The 22,874-nt window shown below is 38.3% G+C and overlaps 3 protein-coding genes and 3 pseudogenes across 3 annotated transcripts; all 6 read right to left on the reverse strand.

Annotated features, from left to right (window-relative positions):
- Positions 1-2,456: 2,456 nt before the first annotated feature.
- LOC148297780 (uncharacterized) lies at positions 2,457-4,510 on the reverse strand. The gene is made up of 2 exons (XM_088248237.1): positions 4,333-4,510; positions 2,457-3,544 (listed from the first exon to the last, which is right to left on the reverse strand). Exons 1-2 carry the CDS (start codon positions 4,508-4,510, stop codon positions 2,457-2,459), a joined length of 1,266 nt encoding a protein of 421 aa, XP_088104363.1.
- A 3,518-nt stretch (positions 4,511-8,028) lies between these two features.
- LOC110772656 (stemmadenine O-acetyltransferase-like) lies at positions 8,029-9,680 on the reverse strand. The gene has a single exon (XM_021977114.2). It carries the CDS (start codon positions 9,524-9,526, stop codon positions 8,198-8,200), a length of 1,329 nt encoding a protein of 442 aa, XP_021832806.2. The 5' UTR covers positions 9,527-9,680; the 3' UTR covers positions 8,029-8,197.
- A 309-nt stretch (positions 9,681-9,989) lies between these two features.
- Positions 9,990-11,611, reverse strand: LOC110772658 (stemmadenine O-acetyltransferase-like). The gene has a single exon (XM_021977115.2). The coding sequence runs from the start codon at positions 11,474-11,476 to the stop codon at positions 10,166-10,168; it is 1,311 nt and encodes a 436-aa protein (XP_021832807.1). The 5' UTR covers positions 11,477-11,611; the 3' UTR covers positions 9,990-10,165.
- A 357-nt stretch (positions 11,612-11,968) lies between these two features.
- LOC110772657 (stemmadenine O-acetyltransferase pseudogene) lies at positions 11,969-13,926 on the reverse strand (annotated as a pseudogene).
- A 2,312-nt stretch (positions 13,927-16,238) lies between these two features.
- On the reverse strand, positions 16,239-17,775 carry LOC110772664 (BAHD acyltransferase At5g47980 pseudogene; annotated as a pseudogene).
- Positions 17,776-18,555: 780 nt separating this feature from the next.
- Positions 18,556-20,046, reverse strand: LOC110772659 (akuammiline synthase 2-like; annotated as a pseudogene).
- Between the last annotated feature and the right edge of the window lie 2,828 nt (positions 20,047-22,874).

Genomic DNA, 22,874 nt, shown 5'->3' on the forward strand with positions numbered 1-22,874 from the left:
AAAATAAGGTAACTTGTCTTCCAAAATAACATTATAACCTAACCCAACCAGCTAATAAAGGTAAAACTGTCGTCTGATAACAAAATAACCTAACCTAACCAAACAAGCTAATAGAAGTATGTGATTTCCCACCATTAAAACAAAGACAAGTGTGCAAGACCATCATCATTCCTTGCTCAAGTCTGATGCTCCCACAACCATAGGTCGTTTCCTCAATAAATAAGAATTGCCAGTTGAAGCTTCAGTTTATGCAGAAGGGGCAGATGTTGGGGATGGAGCAGCTGAATCACTTGGTGGTACATTTGAACTTCCAGCTGCAATGGTGGCCTTTCTCTTCCATTTTCCTTTCTGCACAGATCTTGCAGGCTTAGCTCACCTTGTTTTTGTATTGGGACCAGCTTCACTTGTTTGAGTAGTTTGCTGGGATGAGGTAAAAACTAATAAACTGTTAGTTGCATCATATTCCAAAAACATAAAAATTAATAAAATTAACAAATGTTCATCCTTAGATGTTTACCTCAGCCTTCCTCTTTTTGATTTTTGTTTTGGGGGGGAGATTCCTATAACGAGTCCTTTTATTGTGGCCCTTTCTTCCACATTGGCCACACCTCAGTGAGTCTTGAACTTTTGTAACAATAGTGGCCTTCTTGCTTGACTCACCTGCTTCCTTCCTTCTAGCCTGTCTTGGCCTTCCAGGTTGTTTGGAGTATGAAGGAGGCACACATGGTGGCATATTAGTTCTGTTTGTGCCTAATAAATCACGGCCATAAATTGGCCGAAAGGACCTTCCTCGGCCTTCGCACCTATTTCATGAACTAAAACGTGGCGTTTCGTCAGATGTTTGGCCTTCCTAAAAAAACAAAGGAAAAGCTGCGAAGACATAATCATCTCGGCCTCGACCACGGCATTATGGGCCGAGATCGAAGGACGAAAGAGTCACGACTGAAGGGATTAGAGTCAAATCGCCATGTGGCAGCCGGGTCCCACGCTTCATTTAATGAAGTAACGCCTCTGAATAGCAAACCCACCAGCCGCAAAAGGGCATTTAATGCACGAGGGAAGAAGGGAAGTGACTAAAGTCAGGATTTGGTGACAGAGATCAGAGTGGTTAGGCGCAAACATACTTACAAATATTCTTACAACATAAGGTCAGATCACCAACCACCAGACCAGGGCATTTAATGCGTCCCCACGGCCAGAAGCGCAGAACCCACGATCAGGGCGGCGGCCGAGATTTGCCAGGATTCATGGGGTCACACCACCATGCTTCACGATCCCAAATGTCGATTAGACTACCCACTTGCTCTGATCAGGCTCCACCATGCAGATTTTCAGCCTCGATTACTCCTCCAAGAGCTCTTCCTATAAATATCAAACTCAAGCTACATTCAAAGGGTTCAAACACCAAACCAAAAGCCTCCCACGGAGCAAATTATATTTTCCTGTAATGCACTTTCAATATCTTTACTTGCTTTCCTAGGAGTAGTGTTAGGTTGTAAGGAAAATCCATTCATCAATATATCATACGACCCTTGATTTTCAAGGCGCCGGAGCACCATCTCTGTTACTCTTTCATTCATCTCATATATCATACGACCGTCGCTCCCTGAGCAACGCGCCGGAGCACCGCCCAAAATCCACCATCAATACCACCACTAAACGGCCTTGTAGCTCAGGCCGTGAACCTGACGGCCGAGATCAGTTCCTCTCTCGGCCACAATCGTTTGATTAGGAGTCGAACCCAAACAGGTGCACCACTTAACCATTTCATCTACATCACCATCTCGACGCACGGTAGACCGTGCTGGCACGCCCGCGCACAACCGCACCGCATCCAAAAGAAGGACGTCACGTGTTAAACGCATATCCCCTCGGCCCGGAGCTCTAGGCCGTGAGATTTGCACAACCAACAAGTTCTATCCCACAACTCCATCCTATTCATAGGTAGTATGAGGTTTTCATATGCCTTGAAATATGTCTCAGTGTGACAACATGCATCCACAAAATCCATTACGTTCAAGCCCCCATTGTAATTTATAGCTACCACTCCATGAACATAAGGCCAACTAGTCAAATCCCATTCTCTACAAGAACAGGTCCTCAAATCCAAGTCCACAATATACTGTGAAATCCCACCACTGCCAACTTGAACTTTTCCTCTAGCTGACCACATAGTGACACAAACCACCTACTTTTTCCTTATTTATCTCTACCTTCTTAAAAATCTTGGGGCAAATTGCCTTTGTCCAATTCTTCATTTTGTCCCTTCTGCCTTGTATCCTCCTTATCAACTTACACCTAACTATCTCAAGCATGGTCAATATTGGCTTATCTCTGCATGCCAATATGAATGAGTTGAAGGACTCACACATATTGTTTAAAAGCATATTACACTTCACATGAGTGCTGAAGTGTGATTGAGACCAATGCCTGGGAGGTTTTTTTGGTTCAGTCAGTCAATCATAAGCATCCTTATCAAGGTTTTTCAGCACTTCCATCTGTCTTACAAAGTGTGGAAGAGTTGTTGCTTTTGCAGCGCCCCAGAATTTGTCAGACAAAGCTTTCCCTTTTAATTGTAATCTGAAGTTGGTGAACAGATGTCTTGCACAAAACCTGTGGTCACTGTTAGGAACTACTTGCTCAAATTGGTTAACAATCTCTACATCCTTTACCAGTAATTCTAGAAACCAAACCCATGAGTCCTTGCACTCAGACTCAACCACTACATACGCAATCACCCATGTTTCATTATTAGCATCTATACCAACTGCTGCTAAAAATTGCCCTTTATATACACCCTTCAAGAAGCAGCCATCAAATCCAATAATGGGTCTGCATCCAGCAATAAACCCTACTTTACATGCACCTAGACACACATATAACCTTTGAAACACTGGATGACCCAATTGTTCATTGAAATCACATTGAACTTTGGTTGTTGTTCCTGGATTGGTCTTCCTTAACTCTTCACAATAATCCCAAATTCTGGAGTATTGTTCTGTGTATATTCCCTCAATTTGCCTCAATGCCCTCTCTTTTGCCCTATAAACTTGTTGCCTAGAAACTCCAGTGTTATAATCCTTTTCCACAGTCTCCTTTAATGAGCTAACTGGCCAACTTGGATTGCTCTTCGATGTTTCCATATATTTGGCACTGAGCCAACTAGACTTGACAGTGGGGTTCTCCCAAACAATACCACAAGTGTGTTCACCCTCATAATTCTTAACCTGCAAGGCCTTCTCATGCTGCATTTTGGAAGCATATATCTCCCATGGACAATCTGGATCTGCACAAACTGCCTTTAGCTTGAAAGCCTCACTTCTCACAAATACAACATCCCTATTCATCTTTATAAAATGTTCTCTGACAGCTAATCTAAAAACTTTACAATCACTAAATTTCATCCAAACCTCAAACTGTGGATCTCCCATGTCAGTTGCTGGATTGAACTCGGGCCATCTATCCATCATTGGAGTGTCATCATCATAGTCATATTTAGGCTGCACATTATTAGAATCATACTCCTCTGAATCCAGTTCAACACCTGCACCACAATCCCAAGATTCAACCCCATCATTTGTTGACCCTAGCTCTTTTCCTTTTGCCTCATCTCAAACCCACTCAATTTGTTTGTCCACCCATTCATCAAAATCGACATCATCATCATTATCATCACAACTGAAGTTAGGGTCTGCAAAATCAGAGTCAAGACTGTCTGCTGACTCCTCATCATCACAGATTGTGGTCCTTTTCCTTACTTTTCTTGTCTTCTTTGGATGACATCTTGATAACTTGCTCTTTTCTACAGTTGCGTCAACAACCTCATTCTCAACTAGTCCCTCAGTTACTATATTGGACCTTTAGTCTTCTTTATCACGTGTCTTGTTTACATTTTTGCACCTCATTTTACCAAAAGCTCTTGCCCTCCTTTTCCCAAAAACAAAACTGATTTTACTTTTCCCTTTGTGTACAGGGGCAGAAGATTCCCTCTCAACAACTTTTTCTTTGTTTGTTTGCACTGCAGAAGATTCCCTCTCTACTACTTTTTCTTTGCCTTTTTCAGAAACACCCTGTCTTGTAGAAGATTCCTTTGCCTTTTGCGTCCCCCACCACTTTGTTCCCCATTTGGGTCTTCATTGAGCTCTTCTATCACAACACTTGTTTTTTTTTGTTTTTTTTGTCCTGTTGTCTCCATTGTTTGCATTTCCCACCAACCGGAACAATAGCCCCATAATTGTTATCAAGCTCCCCAATCACAACTCCTCTGTTAGGCATAATATCAGCTTTCTAAATCAACAAACAGATTTGATCCTGATTGACTATAAAACCAACCCTCATTACTATCAACCCCATGATGTAGGAAGATGTCTATTAGTGTTGTCTCCGATACAAATACAAGCATGTCTATGACATCTTGATCATCATTAAGCTTTGTTAGGTCACCATTGCTATGGGTAGGGATACTATACCAGTAACTAATCACCCCATCATAGCCTAACTCCCTTACCATATTGTCTATCTTAGTCATTGACATCTATCCTTGTCACAATAATCAAACCAAGCTACATTGCCAGAAGCATAACAGTTACCACAAATTTGACCACCATGGTACATTCAAATAGAAAACAATTCAAGATCACCTACATATTACATGTCCCAAACATGGGTTATTTTCAGTTAAAACATAACACACAACACAAAACACAGTATTCACACATTACACAAAAACCAAAACATAGTTTTCAATTATTTTTAGTTTAGGACCATTATAGAAAAGGCTAAGTTTTTATTAAACAACCCTTTTCACACCCTTGCACCTAACACTTTTGCCTTATTAAAGGCAGACACTTTGACCTTATTAAAGGCAGACATTGCCAGCACATGCTTAGCTTGAAGGACCACCTATATTTGAAATCTGCAAAAGGACCACCTATATTCAACAAAATCTTTCATACTTCTCCCACTATTCCATGCAAATTATAAAACACAACATTCAAACCACAAGGACCCTATACGACCTCTAACCCATTCACCACAGATATCCCAAATCGCAAAAATTTAAACCAACTTACCGTACGAGGGATGCGGAGCGCCTGGAGCCCTGAAATCCCAACTCATTTCTTCTCACTTCTTCGAACCAACGCTTATTTGAGCTCTGAGCTATGAAGATTTAGGATTTATGTTAAATTGAGGTTGAGGACGAATGACGTCTTTGGGGCTCTTTCTTTGATCTCCAGCTTTGTAACGCGTGCCCAATTTGGGCGCGATTTTCAATTTTTTTTGTTTTTTTTGTTTTTTGAATTGTTGAAACCCAAAACTACCCTTCCACTGGCATGCGCAGAATGGTCAATCCGCTGGTGGGGTGGGTCCCACAGGTGCCACATCAGCATTTAATAATTGACCGTCTGGTCATCTTAACGGAAGGATGCAATTGGACAAAGTTGAAAACGTAAGGGCGTAAATTGACAAAATTGATACCTGGGGTCCAATTTGAGAATGACCTTAAACCAACAGGGTGTCTTTTGTCGTTAGCCCTATTTCTTTTTAATCAAAGAAGCTAAATAGTTAAACACAATAAACTTATTTGAAGTGAAATGTTTAATAAGATGTCAAAGTATCCCGAAGGCCATCAAAAAGAAAATTAACATCTTACACATCTTCACTGGAGATGCCATTTTTATTTTTTGTTGTATTCATTGGAGATACTCTAAATTTTGACAAATTCAGATATATTCAAATTTAATTGAGATGAAAATTAAAAACAAACCTTATAGTCACAACTAATTTGACTTGAAATATTCTCTAATAATGAGAAAGCAAAAGAAAACCAACTGGAGTAGGGCACTGGTAGGCAGGCACATCCTTTCACTTGAGCTCATGTGGAGAAACAAATGCAAGCAACTCATTGTCACCTTCAAGTTTAGCCAAGTCCTCTTCCTTCATGTTAATGTATGCTTCTATTCCACCACCAGACTTGGCGTCCATGAAAACAACCAAGTTATTTCAAGGGGAGATACCACAAAATACCATCAAGGCACTTCTCCAAACACCATCCTTGTCTGGACATTTGGGAATACTATCTATAAATACATACTTATTGGCCTTACGATTTTTTCTCACTTTTTCTTCTCTCTCAGTATCACACTCTCTCTCTCTCTCTCTCTCTCTCTCTATACCAAAATCTGGGCAGATTTGTCCCTTCAGTCATGAATGGAAGCTATCAGAAAGCAAGCGACCAGGCTTCGCGAACGGGTCGCTAGGCAACAACAGGTGCTTTCATACCAATCCTAATTCCACCAGATCCAATTTCATTTAATCGCTTTCAGTATCCGCACTCTATTCTGATTCCGTATTTGATATTTCTTATTTTGACCAATTTCCCCTTGATTTAGCTCAACTTTCTTTTCCCTTGTCCTGTTTATTTTCTTGGTGAAATTTGCAATCTTGTTCTGCCTATAATGCTTTATTTTCGTTGGGTTTGTGATTTTCAATTTGTTTCACACTGTATGATCCAACTCAATGCATTTGCTTTCCAAAGTCATAAACTTTTTTATGAATTTTGTTGATATTTGATGTGCAACGCAAGAGAGGCGATATTAATTGCATTCTTGCGCGTTAATTGGTAAATTGCTCGGAGAACATTCTTGGAATCTGTTTATGGAAGATTGCAAAAAGAATACATGTGTAGAATAAAGAAATATATTTGTTGGTCCATAATGCCTTAAAAAATTAGAGCCTACAGTGTGTGTTATGGATACAGGTCAGGCTTGTTCATCCCATGAAAAGTAAATGTTGCTATTAAGTTTTACATAGATATGCTCCCTTAAAAGAAATGGACAATCAGTTAGATTAAGGTATGGTTTCACTCAAAAAATTCAATAGAAATTAGCCATTTGAGAAGTTTTGCCAACAAATGTGTTAAGAGATTTCAGTTTCTGCTGTAACTTTGTTCTCCATGTCACATTTTCTGTTCCTGTAGTCATATTCATATACATGCCTTGAAAAGTATATGGTACATCTTCAACTACATCCCATCAAGTTGAAGCTCCTATTTAAAGAATTTGATGTTGTGGATATTTGGTTTACTCACCTGTTTTGGTTCATATTCTTTTGAAATTGAATTTTTAAAGATCCTTAAAGGTTTGTTCCATAAGCAATGCTCATTTGACATGTCTACAAGAAGTTAGCAGTTGGTACCTTTATGTTACAGAGTAAAACGAAAATGCAGTTAGTTTGATCATCTCTGCCCAATTTCTTAATAGTGCTACGAGTTTCTTATTTTTCTTATAGAAAATAAAATGGCACTGGTTTCTTTTGCCATGTCATTCTGACAATACTAATTATGTTGAAGCAGGGAGGTATTGGTAGAGGTTATATGGTTTCATATTCTGTTGTAGTTTGGTGAACTTCTATCCTTTTGGGCATTCACTTGTTTGACAATTTCTGCAGGTGCTGGTTGTTTTGTGTGACCTCCTTTGATAACTCTTTCTATTCCAAGAACATTGCTTTGTCAAAAACATTTTGCAATGCGATACAAGCAAAGTAATTTAACAGTACGTTATTTTATTTTGGTTGAGCGTCAATTTTGCTTTCATTTGTATTTGGTATGTGTGATGTACATTGAACTTGATATTCTTATTTTTGCCTCATTTTCAAGAGACAAGCTTGCAATTTACGGTATTATGATATTCTTTATCTTTTTTTTTGTCTTCTAGGCTTATAGCATTACGATAATCTTTTTCTCTCTGTCTCTGCATGTCCAGCATTGCACATACTTTATAACAAATCTAAAAAACTTATGGTTATATTCTTCGACAAAAAATATTTTCTTGTAGCAATTCTATGAGCTGTAGGTGAAGTCATTGCTTGCAGTTGGCATGTACTTAGTAGCATGCAATAGTCATCTTCTTAAGTTGTCTGAGAAGTGGAACTTATATGGGCCTTTGAAATTCAAATTTGTTTTTTTTATTGTATGTTTATTTCCATTGTATTGCTTTTTTATTGCCATTCTATTGCCATTTTATTGCTTGTTCATTGCCATTTTATTGCTTTGTGGTGGACGGTTAACTTCACTTTTAATAATGACTTCACTATTAACTTCACTTTGATACAGAGATTATATTTGTAAACTAAATCTACTACATCAAATGGAAACTCTCATTCAGCAAACACATGATGATGCTAACTCGCATTCAATTTAAAGACGTGCAAGTGGATTTTCCTTGACATTACCAATTGGGGAGCTAAGCAACGCCGTGAACTCTTTGTTATGTTCGAACTTGACCATGTCTTCCTCGTTCAAGCTAAAATAAGACTCAATTCCATCACCATTTCGGGTGTCCATGAAGACTATTTGATTACTGATACGCATAGCAGTCATGCTCACCCATGTAGGCCTTCCCCAACCAAAATCTGCATCGTACACAGGAAACTTGCATACACTAGAAAAAGTGAATGTGACCAGCTCTCCTTTTGCTGCCTTCTCCGTTCTTTTCTTCATAAAATCCAGATGTTCTTGATACCCCTCTTGGAATTTCCTCATATAATTACTGTCAATCTTCTCAATTTCCTCTATAACCTGCCTCACTGATCCATGATGCTTCTCACTTGTAGGCAGAGCTGGAGCTGCCATGGCAGCCCTGTAATAATTTCCGAAAGTATGATGAGGCAGAGGTGGCTTGAACCTTGAACGAAGATCCATGATATAAACAACTGCGTACAACGTTTGAGGTCTTTCCCTAGGCCTTGACAAAACAAAGATGTCCCATAAAAAAGCGGACAAGGCCTCAACTTTTGATGGCCGTTTTTGGGTTTTTGAGATCTTGATGCTCTGTTCATATTTTGATCTCAAAGCCTCAACCTTTGACACATCAAACACAAACTTCTTGGTTTTGATCTCATGCCTGTTGGTGATAGGAACCCCTAAATACCCATCCATATTTCTTGGTGGGAAAATTGAAGCTGCAGAAAAATCTGGACCCACTATAGAATTTTTGTTCCCCTGTCCACAATTAGAAGCAGCTGCCCAATTGTTCACAAATGTAAAACATGAGCGGGCGTCTGCAATTCTGTGTGAGATGCATAACCCAACAGCAATTCCTCCACATTCAAACACATTGAGCTGGACACCAAGGGCTGTTTCTGTGACTTCATCCAGCTTGAATGGCAGCAGTTTGTGGAGCTCAGAGAGGCAGGGGTTGGTGATGACATCAGAGAGCAGATGGGTTTTGACTTGAACTTCAGAAAATGGGATGCCTTGGTCTTTGCAGTGAACAAAAAGGTTGTTTCTGACTCTCCCAGCAAAAGGGTAGTATTGGATCAAGACTTTGGATAGAGAAGTCTTGAGGAGGTTGGAGATTTGAGTGATGTTTGTGGAGCTATTGAATTCATAGAAGTAGAGAAAAGGAACGTAGGCATGGGGTGCTAATTGATCCAGAAAGGAGAGCTGGTGGTGGTGGAGATGGTGAGGGGTTGGAGAAGATGGTTTGATTGTCTCTTTGGTGATTACTTCAACTTCAATCTTCATCCTGATCTTCTTTGCTAGAGAACTTTTGATCGATCTGTTTTGCTATTGCTAATGAAATTATGCAAAGTTGGAATCTTTCACAGATAATCACTTTTTTGTTCTTTCCCATTTTAATATTTTTTGAATAAGGTCTTGCGTTTCTCGGTGGAATAAGATAATCCAACTCGGTGGAAATGTTTGTTTTTTTTGAGAAAACTTGGATGAAATTTTTGTTTGTATTGTTGATAGTGGCATATGCGATTGGGACTCTAAATTTATATAGAGAAACCAATGATCATACGAATTCCAACCAAAAATATCATAAACTAATGACCATAACAAAATACTTACATTAAACCAGATTAAAACTAAGTAGTATTGTAGGAAGGTGGATTCGAATGACCATGTCTGGGGTGTCGGAATAATTGTTCTTAACTATTAAAATAAAATATTTAACAAAGTATCAAAGTACACCGGAGGCCCCAAGAAAGAAATTCGACATCTTACACATCTTTATTTGGAGAACACACAATTTTATCCAAATTTTGACAAATTCATATATATTAGATTTTAATTGAGATGAAAATTAAAACAAACCTTGTAGTCACAATTCCTTTGACTTCAAATATTCCCTACTAAGAAGATAATAACACACATCCTTCACTTGAGCCCATGTGAAGAAACATATGCAAGGAACTCATTGTCACCTTCAAGTTTAGCCAAGTCCTCTTCCTTCATGTTAATATATGCTTCTATTCCACCACCAGACTTGGCGTCCATGAAAACAACCAAGTTATTGAAAGACAGGGGAGGTGAGCCAACCCAAGTGGGTTTTCCCCAACCAAAATCAGCTTCATACAGAGGAAATCTACACAGACTAGTGAAGCTCAGCGTCACCATCTCTCCCTTGAAGACGTTCTCAGAGCTCTGTTTGATGAAATCCAAGTGCTCACTGCCCTGCTGCAGTTTGCTCACGTAGTGTTTGTCGATTTGTCTCACTTGGTCCCTCACCTGCCTCACGAGGCCATAGCACTCCTCCCCTGTTTGCAGAGATGGGATTGTCATTGCAATTCTGTAGAGATTTCCAAATGAGTGTTCAGGCAGAGGAGGGTCAATTCTTGTACGTAGGTTCACTGCATGAACAATGGTATACAGCCTCTCGGGTGCCAGTTCTGACTTCACTTGAGTGCTTGCCACGAAGCGGCTCCATATGAAGGCTGACAAAGCTTCCACACGAGAAGGGGGTTTTTGGTAGCTTTCTAAGCTTTGGCTGTAATTATCAATACTATATTTTGCTTTAAGAGCCTCTATCTTTGAAGCATCAAAGATAAATCTCTTTGTTACAACATTCTGCTTTGTGATACCAGTCCTTGGATTAAACCCAGATATGTTTCTTGGTGGGAAGAGTGTGGCTGATACAAATTGGGGGCACACTATATGTTCATCTTGTTTTCTGGCAATGGCTGCCCAAGTTTTGATGAACTTGAAAAATGACAAAGCATCTGCAATCTTGTGGGAAACGCAGGCACCAAGAGCTATGCCACCACAGTCAAAGATGTTGAGTTGGACACCAAGGGATAGATCAGCAACTTCATGTAGTTGAAATGGAATGAATTTGTTGAGTTCACTTGGAATTGGGTTTTGAATGACATGAGAGAGTTGACAATTAACTCGAGTTTCCAAGTATGGTATGCCCTCATCATTGCAATCAATGAACAAGTTGCCATGGGCTCGTCCGGCTAGTGGGTAGAATAGAGTTAAGACATCGGAGAGGGATTTCTTGAGCTGATTGGATATATCAACAATATTGAATTTTGTATCGGGCTCTGAGGAATAGAATATGACCAAAGGATTATGGACCGGGGGAGATATCTGGTCAAGAAAGGAGAGGTGGTATGTGCGAAGGTGATCAGGAGTTGGTGAAGATGGTTTGATAATCTCTTTGGAGATTACTTCAACTTCAACCTTCATGATCGTCTGCTTAAGTTCAAGTATACCTTGGTAACAAAACAACGGGGGTATGTTTGGCTGTGATTGTGATTGTCTGTGGTTTTGTGTTGCTCTTCAAGGAGACTTATATAGAGCTAGAGCAACTGCATGCTAAGGGGACAGGTAAATTTAGAAAATTAACTTTTATATTGTCTCATGGTTGCAGCAAAAACGTAATTGGCTCATGGGAATGACATTATCTCCACGACAACATTCTATGTTTTGTTTAACTTAAAGCATGTTGAATCACACAAATCCTGATCCGACACTTGTGGAACATAACACCACACCATGTTTGTTCATTTTCTTAAGCATCATTAAAGTCTTTAGCTTTTTGTTTTCTTAAACTGAGGATTAGCTTGCATGGATTTTCCAGTGATATTATGATAGTGATTTTGGATGGTGTAGTCTCTGTGTTGAAGTGTCTCGTACATGATTAGTATCTTTAGTCCAACATGGTTTTTCTTGCAGAAATGCATATACGTTGCGTGTGAAGTATAGGTGAGCTAAAGACCATGCTAACAAGAAAGGGTATGGTACCTGAGAAGATTAAAGAAATTCAAAACATATACGCATTTGCATATCCATGCATTTAGACCACTTTTTACACTATAATAACACAAGAAAATGTGGGGTAGTTAGCCACCTTGGGCCCCAAGAGCTCTTGATTGTCGATGCTGGCCTTTTTTAATTGTTGATGAGTGTTTGTGCTTTGGACTTTCTATTTTTCATAGTAGCAGGAAAATTTGACCTGCTTTTATTTGTGGGTTTTCCCCTACAACAGTTAATAAACATGATTTATTTTATTTGTTGTAATTGTGGTATTAGAAATGTTTATCGAAAAGATATCACCTTCAAATTTTGTACCAAATCACACATTCATAGAAGAATCATAGTTCACCCATAACAGACGCCTTTTCCTTACAGTTCAGCAACCACTTGGAGAAACACAAGCCAAGAACTCGGTATCACACTCAAATTTAGCCATCACTTCCTCCTCCAAACTAATGTATGCCTCAATTCCATCAGCCTCTTTGGTGTCCGTGAAAACCACCAGGTTCTTGAATGTCAATGGCGGCGAACTCACCCACACAGGCCTCCCCCAACCAAAATCATTATCATACACAGGAAATCTGCAAAAACTACTGAAGCTAAATGTATCCACCTCTCCTCTGATAACATTATCACTACTTTCTTGGAGAACACTCAAGTGCTCATTGCCCTGTTGTAGTCTTTTGATATAGTCATTGTCGATCTTGTTTATTTCTTCTCGCACCTTCGTGATCACTGCGCCATAATTGCATTCTTCCCCACTACTTAATAAGAATGGAGCTGTCATGGCACCACGGTAAAGATTTCCGAAACAATGTTGTGGCAGTGGTGGATTAAACCTCGGTCGCAGGTTCACAGAATGAAGCACTATGTAGTGCTTCTCATCATGTCCTGCATCATCCTTTGTAGTGGCCACAAATCGACTCCATATGAAAGCAGATAAGGCCTCAACGCGTGAGGGTCCTTTTTCGTTTTCCAAACTCAAAACTCGGGAGTTAAAACCTGAACTGTCCTCCCCTTTATATTTGGTTTTGAGACTCTCTATCTTAGAGGCATCAAACACAAACCTCTTTGTTACTCTGTTCTTTGTGATGCCAATGCCTGCATCATATCCAATATTGAACTCCTTTGGAGGGAAGAGTGCTGCTGAAACAAACTCTGGATGTTCTATTCGGGGTTGATCTCCCAGGGCTGTGGCAGCCCAAGTTTTACTGAACATGAAATGAGACAATCCATCTGCAATCTTGTGAGAAATGCATTGACCAATAGCAAATCCTCCGCATTCAAATATGTTGAGCTGAACCCCTAGAGCAAGTTCATTGGCAACATCATCTAGCTCCAATGGGATGAACTTCTTGAGTTCATCAAGAATTGGATTGTTGAGAAAATCAGAAAGTGAGCACTTGACTTGTGCTTCAACATAGGGAACGCCCTCATCATTGCAATCAACAAAATGGTTTTGTTTGAAGACTCGACCGGCTAGCGGGTAGAAAAGGGTTAAGACGTCGGCCAAGGACTTTTTGAGATGGCTGGATATTTCAGTGATTTTGGGCTGTGTCTCGCCATTGAATTCATAAAAGAGGACAAAAGGGTTATAGACTGGGGGAGCTAGTTGATCAAGAAAAGAGAGCTGCAAATAGCGAAGATGGTCAGGGGTTGGAGATGATGGCTTGATAATCTCCTTGGAGATCACTTCAACTTCAACCTTCATCTTAATTCTCTCTCTCCTATTTGATCAGAATTTGTTTTGATTGTGCAGTGCAGGGACGGAAGTAGTTTTTGAAAAGAAAGACGGAGGTAGTTTGTTCAATTATTATTAGGAGGTCAAAGTTCGACTGCTGTAAATTGTGTGGTGTTGAAGGGCTGGAAAGTGGAAACTTATCATTTGTATATATTAACGTGCAAAGTCTAGGCATTTTCATATATAATATAATAGCAGGGGAAGGTTTATATATAGACATATTAGCATTCAAAGTCAAAGTTGTCCTACTTTCAACCCAAAAGAAAAGTCTTACATTGACATTAAGAAACAGTAATGCAGCAACATTATCTTAAAATTAAATTTTATTATATCAACTCTTTAAATAAATAACTAAAAATTTATTGGATCAGCCAAATTTATTATTACACCCCTAATTGTTTTGTACCCACTTGAGATTTCATAACATGTATGGTCGGTTGAAATAGTACAAATAAAAATATAATATTTCTTGAGCCTCTTTGGTGTCGACCTAAAATAGAAGGGTCTTGAAGGTCCCTCCCATGTGGGTCTCTCCCCAACCAAAATCATTATAATACAGAGGAAATCTGCAATAACTATAATGTAACCACCTCTCCTTCCGTAAAACTACAAGCAAAATTTGTTGATGAAACTAGAAGTGACTATTTGATCAAGTAATAGCAGTACTTTGTCGAATTAATACCAACATAGGGAAATTAATTCTCTTAATTTTGCGCTCGAATTAATTGGAGATGCATAGGCAACGAACACTTTCAAATTTAGCCATGACTTCCTCCTCCAAGTTAAGAGCATCCGCAATGGTTACTCAACAGTTTTGTTCAATTTATTGAACTTTTTTGGCAGCTATTGAACTGAATTGCAGTTTCACTTGTAGTGGTACAATTCAAAGGCTTACAAATTAAAAACTATATAATTTTTTAAATAATTGAATAAAATAAAATGAGTAAATTTAATTACAATAAGAATTAAAAAATTAAAGTGGTTTCAAAGAGATCTTTAAAAATAGACCAATTTTAAATATATATAAAAAAATTAATAACAAAATTTTCTTTGGTTGGTGACAATATTATATTCACACTTTTTTTCTTCTTCTGAAGAATTAGAAGTTGAGATTAAATGAGAACACATGAGAGCACCTATTTTTCAAGTTATTGTAAAAAATAAAGTTGTCCATGTGTCAATAAGAGAGAGGCTGTAGAGTTACTATGGTGTGCTAGCTTATTGAAATGAATTTCATTTCATAATTCATTTTATTGACCTCCGAAATGAATTATTGATCACTGAAATGAAATATTGATCTTTGAAACGAACAGAACTTTACCACCGCAAGTCAAAAATTCAATTTATTGAAATAAATTGAAATGAACCTCACTATTGTAGATGCTTTAATATACGTACGCTTGTATTGTTCCATCACCCTCTTTGGTGTTCATGAAAACTACCAAGTCCTTGTTGGTCAGTCCCCCAACCAAAATCATTATCAATTTAGGACTCGTTTGGTACGTCTGACTATACTAATAACTAATTTCTGTAGGATAGTATTTGTTGGGAAAGAACAAACCGGGTTTTGGGTACATTGTAAGTAGATGTTCTTCAACATGTTCTTTTTAAGGTTCATACGCAATTGGTCTTCATATGTATATGTTTTTGGTTTTTCGAATTCAATTTCTAATGCATTTTAACCTTTAATTCTTAATGGTTACATGTCTCTGGAGTATGCCATAGGCGGCCTAATTTTTTCTTTAATTTTTGTTTTTTCGTTGACCTCACTTTTCCTTTTCATCTTTTTGTTACTTGTAGAGTATGTGGTGCAATTAACCATTAATAGGCTATTATTTTTTCTTCTCCACACTATTTTGGATTCGTTTATTTCTAAATAGACACTTATCTTTCAATTTTCCCCCATTTCCCTATGTCTACTTGCATGGGTACCATAGTTTCATTTGAGTGCTTGCATAATTGATTTGTATAGTATGTACTGTTATTGATTAAATTCTATTTTATCCATATGTTAAATAAATATTATCAAATAAAGAATTTAAAAATTCAATTATAAAGTTCAACTACAAGGACCTAAAACTAAAACCCCAATAATAAAAAACTTTGGAGCACTTTGTAGTCTGGCAAGAATTCCAAGATGTTCCATTAAAACTCAATGGAAGCTTTAGATTGCACATAACCTGGCCAGAAAATCTACGAAGTTTTTCCTGGAAAGCAACCACCACGTCAATACTGTAAAGGTTGGTAGCATTGGGAAGCACAGGTTCCTCAAACACCAGAGGCCTCCACCCTTGAACAACTGCATTCTGAAAAATGCTTTAACTGTTGGGGTTTTGGTCAAACGATGTTAACCTATAATTGAAAAGTGAAGCATATTTGGCAAACCTCTTAGAATGGTGTTTTGTGTGAGGCATGATCTTAAACAGCTAACTTATACCATAAAGTGTAGAGTTCCTTGGCATTGCAGAGTTGCTTTTTATTCAAACTTTAGAAATACATAAAATTCTTATCTCAAAAGAAGAGAAAAACCAGTAAAAACATCAAATAAATCCTAAGAAACTAAAGAGAAGATCTCCTTGTTACAGGTCCAAATACACATGGGTTTAAAGAAGCAAAAGCAAGAAGTTCCGGGTCACGTTCGAATAAGGCCATGTCTTCCTCACTTAAACTTACCAATGCATCTACTCCATCACCCTCCTTTGTGTCAATCAAAAGAACAAGATTCTGGACTACACCAATTGGGATGTTCACCCAAATTGGCTTTCCCCACCCAAAATCAATCTCATATATTCCAAAGTTGCATAGACTTGTAAAGGTAAACAAGTTTATGTCATCTCTTCCCATAATGTTTCCTATCTCCTTAAAATACTCACATATAGCTTCAAACACATTGTCCCCTTGCAATCTCTTGGGATGGTTTTCATTAAATTCAACCATCCCCTTCCTCAGTCGAGAAACCAATTCCATCGAGTTCAACTCTATTCCACTCACCTCTGCCATTGCAGTGTAGTACCCCACAAGGTTTCCAATTGAGGTTTGTGGAAATTGTGGCACAACCCTTTTGCGTATGTTGACAGATTGTGACACCATTGATAACTTGGAAATCCCTGAACTTAGTTTTGACGCCTTCCTTGCACAATTCCAAATGAGGCCTGTTACCGCTTCAACTCTTGTAGGTCTCTGCACACTTCCACTAGTGACTTTAGCTTTAAGAGCTCTCATCTTTGGACCATCAAACACAAATCTCTTTGTGACACACTTGACTATCTTCATCTCCACGGCAGCTGCAGGACTCTGCGCTGAGAAATCTCCAGGCGGGTATCGGGTTGCTGCGCTGAAATCTGGTACCACAGTGTGACCAAGGCCAAGAGCTGTGGCAGCCCAAACTTTGATGAATGTGCTCAAAGTTGATGCATCAGCAAGCTTGTGTGACATGCACACACCTATGGCCAATCCTCCACACTCAAAGAAACTGGCTTGAACAAGCAGTAGGCACCCTGTGCCTGCTTCAGGGGATTCAACCTTAATAGGAAGCAGCAATTTTAGTATTTCCAAGTTGGGTTGATCGAGGAAGTTCGACAGAAGGGCGTTGACTCGAGCTTCAACATAGACAGCCCCCTCATCATTACATTCAATAAACAGGTTATCTTTGATTCTTCCAGCAAGTGGATAGAAGCGAGTTAAGGCCTCTGAGAGTGATTTCTTTAGCTGATGCGACCTTTCCTCTGTTAATGTAACCTCACTGACATTGCTGGGGTAGAAAAGAACCATAGGACCATATACTACAGGAACAAGCTGATCTAAAAGAGAGAGCTTGAAACTTTTGAGGTTGTGGGGAGTTGGGGCAGATGGTTTTATGGTTTCCTTCTTGACAATCTCAATTTTCATCTCCTGGGCCATTTATTGTTCCTGCTATAGCCTATAGGATTGCTCTAGCTCTTAACTACACTTTCTGCATTACTGGATTTGCAGCAGGAAGACTTAATATATAAGATTGCACATCTGCATTAAGTCCATGGAAACATCAGCAATTATTAATTTTCATTTCTTTGACTTTAATAATTATGATAATGACTATTACAATTGTCAATGCTTACAGTTTTATGTGTTGCCTTATATTACTGTATATGCAGTTTTATATGATACATTGGCTGGCCTGAACATCTGAGTGGAGGCTAATTATATATTGGAAGGCTCAGGCGGGGAGATATGGATGGACATTGTTTTGCAGACTTTCCAAGAAAAAACAGGCAGCATGAGCAGTGCCAAATGTGTTAAATGCTGCCTTATTTTTGGAGTTTATATTCTTTCACATTTTCTCTGTCATGGGAAGTTGCTGTGGGAATCCCTCAAACACCAGAATATGTAAATGGTATAATTTTGAGGCTGTTTATTCATGTGAGTCAAGAATATAGGTTCAGAGGGAGCAAAATCTAGTTGGATAGGGTCTTAGAAAATTTCAGTGATATGCTGCAAGAAAAATCTAACTGAATCTTTGGCTTTTGTCATGATCCTCAGCTGGTTTAATCCTTTTTTTTTTCTCTATGTTATAATAATATGTAAATGCAGCTCTTACCATCTGTTCTACAAACACATACGCAACCAAGGCAGGCATATTTTCCACCCCCACCCCACATAACACTTTTAAAAATATATATATAATTTTGAATTATATTCTGTCAATGTTTTGCGTCTCTTTCTTTCATTAGAAAATATATAGAATTATAGAAAACTGAAGAAATTTTTTACCTATTGTACTCAAAAAAATAAATAAATAAGTATTCGCTTTCTTTCTATATTTTGTGAGATTTGTTGGATCTTCTGACCAAAGGAACCCCAAAAATTTATCAAGTCCAACAAAATGACTTCAATCAATTTGATAACATATGTGCCATTCGATCGTTGACCAAAAACATCTTGACTGATCTATCAAAGATTTCCCATGACCAAACATAATGAATTTGGACAAGTCAAAACAAAGTAAAATATACATTTAGCAGCTTTGATGGATACCAGGAATGGGGATGGGATTGAAGCTTTTGTGAAACCAAGCCTTTGCTTGAAATTAGGCGTCAAATTACATAAGAGTCATTTTGTAATTCCTTCTTCGGTATTGTTATGAGCTTCTTTGGCATACTTGATATGTCACGATCAACTAAATCCAAAAGTTCTTAATCTCAGAGCTTCTAACACTGGATCATTACACTGTGCTTCTATTTCATTTCCTCTTCAATTTCTTCTTCTTCTTCTTCTCGATCAACTGAGTCAAACACTTTTACTTACTGTGAGGAAGCAATTCATAACATTGAGTCATGAAAGCAGATAAGGCCTCAACGCGTGAGGGTCCTTTTTCGTTTTCCAAACTCAAAACTCGGGAGTTAAAACCTGAACTGTCCTCCCTTTTATATTTGGTTTTGAGACTCTCTATCTTAGAGGCATCAAACACAAACCTCTTTGTTACTCTGTTCTTTGTGATGCCAATGCCTGCATCATATCCAATATTGAACTCCTTTGGAGGGAAGAGTGCTGCTGAAACAAACTCTGGATGTTCTATTCGGGGTTGATCTCCCAGGGCTGTGGCAGCCCAAGTTTTACTGAACATGAAATGAGACAATCCATCTGCAATCTTGTGAGAAATGCATTGACCAATAGCAAATCCTCCGAGTTCAAATATGTTGAGCTGAACCCCTAGAGCAAGTTCATTGGCAACATCATCTAGCTCCAATGGGATGAACTTCTTGAGTTCATCAGGAATTGGATTGTAGAGAAAATCAGAAAGTGAGCACTTGACTTGTGCTTCAACATAGGGAACGCCCTCATCATTGCAATCAACAAAATGGTTTTGTTTGAAGACTCGACCGGCTAGCGGGTAGAAAAGGGTTAAGACGTCGGCCAAGGACTTTTTGAGATGGCTGGATATTCAGTGATTTTGGGCTGTGTCTCGCCATTGAATACATAAAAGAGGACAAAAGGGTTATAGACTGGGGGAGCTAGTTGATCAAGAAAAGAGAGCTGCAAATAGCGAGATGGTCAGTGGTTGGAGATGATGGCTTGATAATCTCCTTGGAGATCACTTCAACTTCAACCTTCATCTTAATTCTCTCTCTCCTATTTGATCAGAATTTGTTTTGATTGTGCAGTGCAGTGCAGGGAAGGAAGTAGTTTTTGAAAAGAAAGACGGAGGTAGTTTGTTCAATTATTATTAGGAGGTCAAAGTTCGACTGCTGTAAATTGTGTGGTGTTGAAGGGCTGGAAAGTGGAAACTTATAATTTGTATATATTAACGTGCAAAGTCTAGGCATTTTCATATATAATATAATAGCAGGGGAAGGTTTATATATAGACTTATTAGCATTCAAAGTCAAAGTTGTCCTACTTTCAACCCAAAAGAAAAGTCTTACATTGACATTAAGAAACAGTAATGCCGCAACATTATCTTAAAATTAAATTTTATTATATCAACTCCTTAAATAAATAACTAAAAATTTATTGGATCAGTGATCGGTGCATATTTACATATCATTTTGTACCCTTCTAGCTTATGATTTGGTTATGTTTTTGAGTTAAACTTGTGCTTTTAATCCTTTTTGTGTTTATCTTTCAGTTCATTGAGCTTTAGGTAATAATGAGGGCTTTGGATAGTAAATGATGCAATCCATGCATGTTAGGGCCTAATTTGGATGAATGGATGAAGAGCTTAAAGACAAACTCAATTTTGGCTACAGTCCCCTGCCAGCCCAGTTTCGTAGGTCATATTGCAAGCTTTGTTTCAGCAACCTACATAGCTCGGATGAGGCCACATTCTTCATGAAAGTTGTTCCAATGGGTGTGTAATATAACATATCCAAAATTCAGCCCCATTGGATAAATATGGAGTCTGTTACCTAGCAAACACAGAGCCATGCTCAAGATGGATTTTATCAGCGCGCAAAATGAGTTAGCAATTTGTTTTGGCCTTAACTTCCTCCTCCGACCTTGGATTGGCCCAAATGATATATGGCTGGAAAGAAGACATTCTGAACTTCAAGTTTGAGTGCTTAAAGTCTTAATTTGCTTAAGGGAAGCCCAATTCGTAAGCCCTTGAAGTTGCTGCTCATGCTGACCTCAGGATGAGCTATTATTTCTGGTTGGAAGCTTGGTCATGGTGACATGAAGATGAGCTAGGGCTGCTGGTGGGATTTATTAGTGAAGTGCATCAACCATTTCAGATTTTATAATGGAAGTGTTGTATGCATTAGTGAAGTGCATCAACCATTTCAGATTTTATAAAACAAGTGTTGTATGCATTAGCCATACTTAATTCAGATTTTCAGCTTCCTTAGGCCTATATATAGTGAGGTTTCCCAAGCTTGTAAACACACCCCAAGGGGCGGAGCTCTCAAACACTTCTCTAGAGCTCCCTTCCCTTCTTTCCCTCAAATTCTCTTAGTTTCTCTTTCTAGTTTTCAATTGTTGTAATGAAATCTTTTGTGTTGAAATTTTCCTTAAGTTTTTCTTAGTTCCACTTTACTTTTCATTATGTAAATTCTTTTCTTTAGTCTCAAGTTTAGTTAGTTTCCAAGTTTCAATTATGGTTCATGTTCTTATTCATTATGCTTATAAGTTAATATGCTAGTTTGAATGATTGATCACCATTAAGGCTTGCATGTTAGCTATTTTGGTTTGAATTAAGAGTATACACCATGCTTTAATTCGAATTGAACTATGAATAGGAAGAGTATGTATGGACATTCGACAACAGGGATTAGATACATGCTTGGTTGTTTAAATTGTTCTTCTATGCTTAATGGGTTCCTAATGCTTAATTTTAGGTTAGACAACAAATGATCAAATTAGGGAATTAGGAACACAAGGTTATGACCACACACCATGGCTTAATCATACATTAGCTAGAATCAATCCGTTAATCTAATTGAACTTGGGAACTTATCTGCTTGAGTTAGTTATTTTCTTTCTTCCTTATTTTATTTATTTCCTTTCTTTTTCATTTCTGTTTTGTGTAGGAAAAATGAATTGGATCATTCAATCACCAATCCTCGTGGGATCGACCTCGCACTTACATATGCTATACTACCAAACGGCTCGTGCACTTGCGAGTATCACAAGTTGAGGATGCAACTGAATCCATTTTGGTGCAGCTGTATCTACACAACAAGTTTTTGGCGCCGTTGCCGGGGAACGGTAACATTGTTTGATTCTATTTGGCTTTCCTACTTTATTTTTTTTTTTTCTTAACTAGACAATTTCAAGTTTTAAAGTTAATGACGTTAATGGACAAGTTGTGTTTGTAGTCCAACAGAAAAGGACAATTGCCCAACAAGCAAGAGAACTGGGTTTAAGTCCCAGCTTACACAACCCATTGGTGCTTGTTGCTTTGAAGCATGGAATTGGATGTGTGTTGATTTTTCTTTTCATTTTAGTTTTTATTTCCTAATCCTTTTAATTCCATTTCAAGTTTGTGTGTTTGTTTTAGCAATTTATGATAGCTTAATAAAAATGGAGAGAGATGGCAACCTCAATCATAAGAATGGGAAGTGTGGAGCAATGGGAGAAGTCGCGACCTCCAAGTGCATCACATTCGACCTAATCGCTTCAAGGGGGAGCATTTCAATCCTTTCTCTTCTTTGAATTATGTTTATTTCCGTCATTGTTTTTACCTTTTGGTCCGCGTTGAGTTCTTTGTTTTTCTGTGCTGAATCCAACCATATAAAGAACGTGAAATTTGGACTTACGGTTGGAAAGTTATAGCCTAAAAACTGAACACAGGTCGAAGCTGAAAAACAGAGAAACGAATCTGTCCAAATGGTGATAAACGGGTGATAGAAAGTGCTGTTTGTGTTTTTCTTTGGTTTATTGGTTTGTTTCTTTTAGTACAACAATTTATGTTGTTTGTTTGAATTTGTTTTGAGTACTTAGTTCATTTTCGTTTATGGTTTGTTGTTCCATTTTATCTTAATTTGTTTTTGTTTCTTATCTTAAAAATTTTAAAAAGATTTTTCATATGAGCTGACTTATGGTAACTCCAGTGAGCACTTCCGTCAATACAGTGTCTAGGAGTTCTATAGGCGACACCTTCGGTGTCTAAGA

This window comes from Prunus avium, chromosome 1 (assembly GCF_965620075.1).
Source record: "Prunus avium chromosome 1, drPruAviu1.hap1.1, whole genome shotgun sequence".
NCBI lineage: Eukaryota > Viridiplantae > Streptophyta > Magnoliopsida > Rosales > Rosaceae > Prunus > Prunus avium.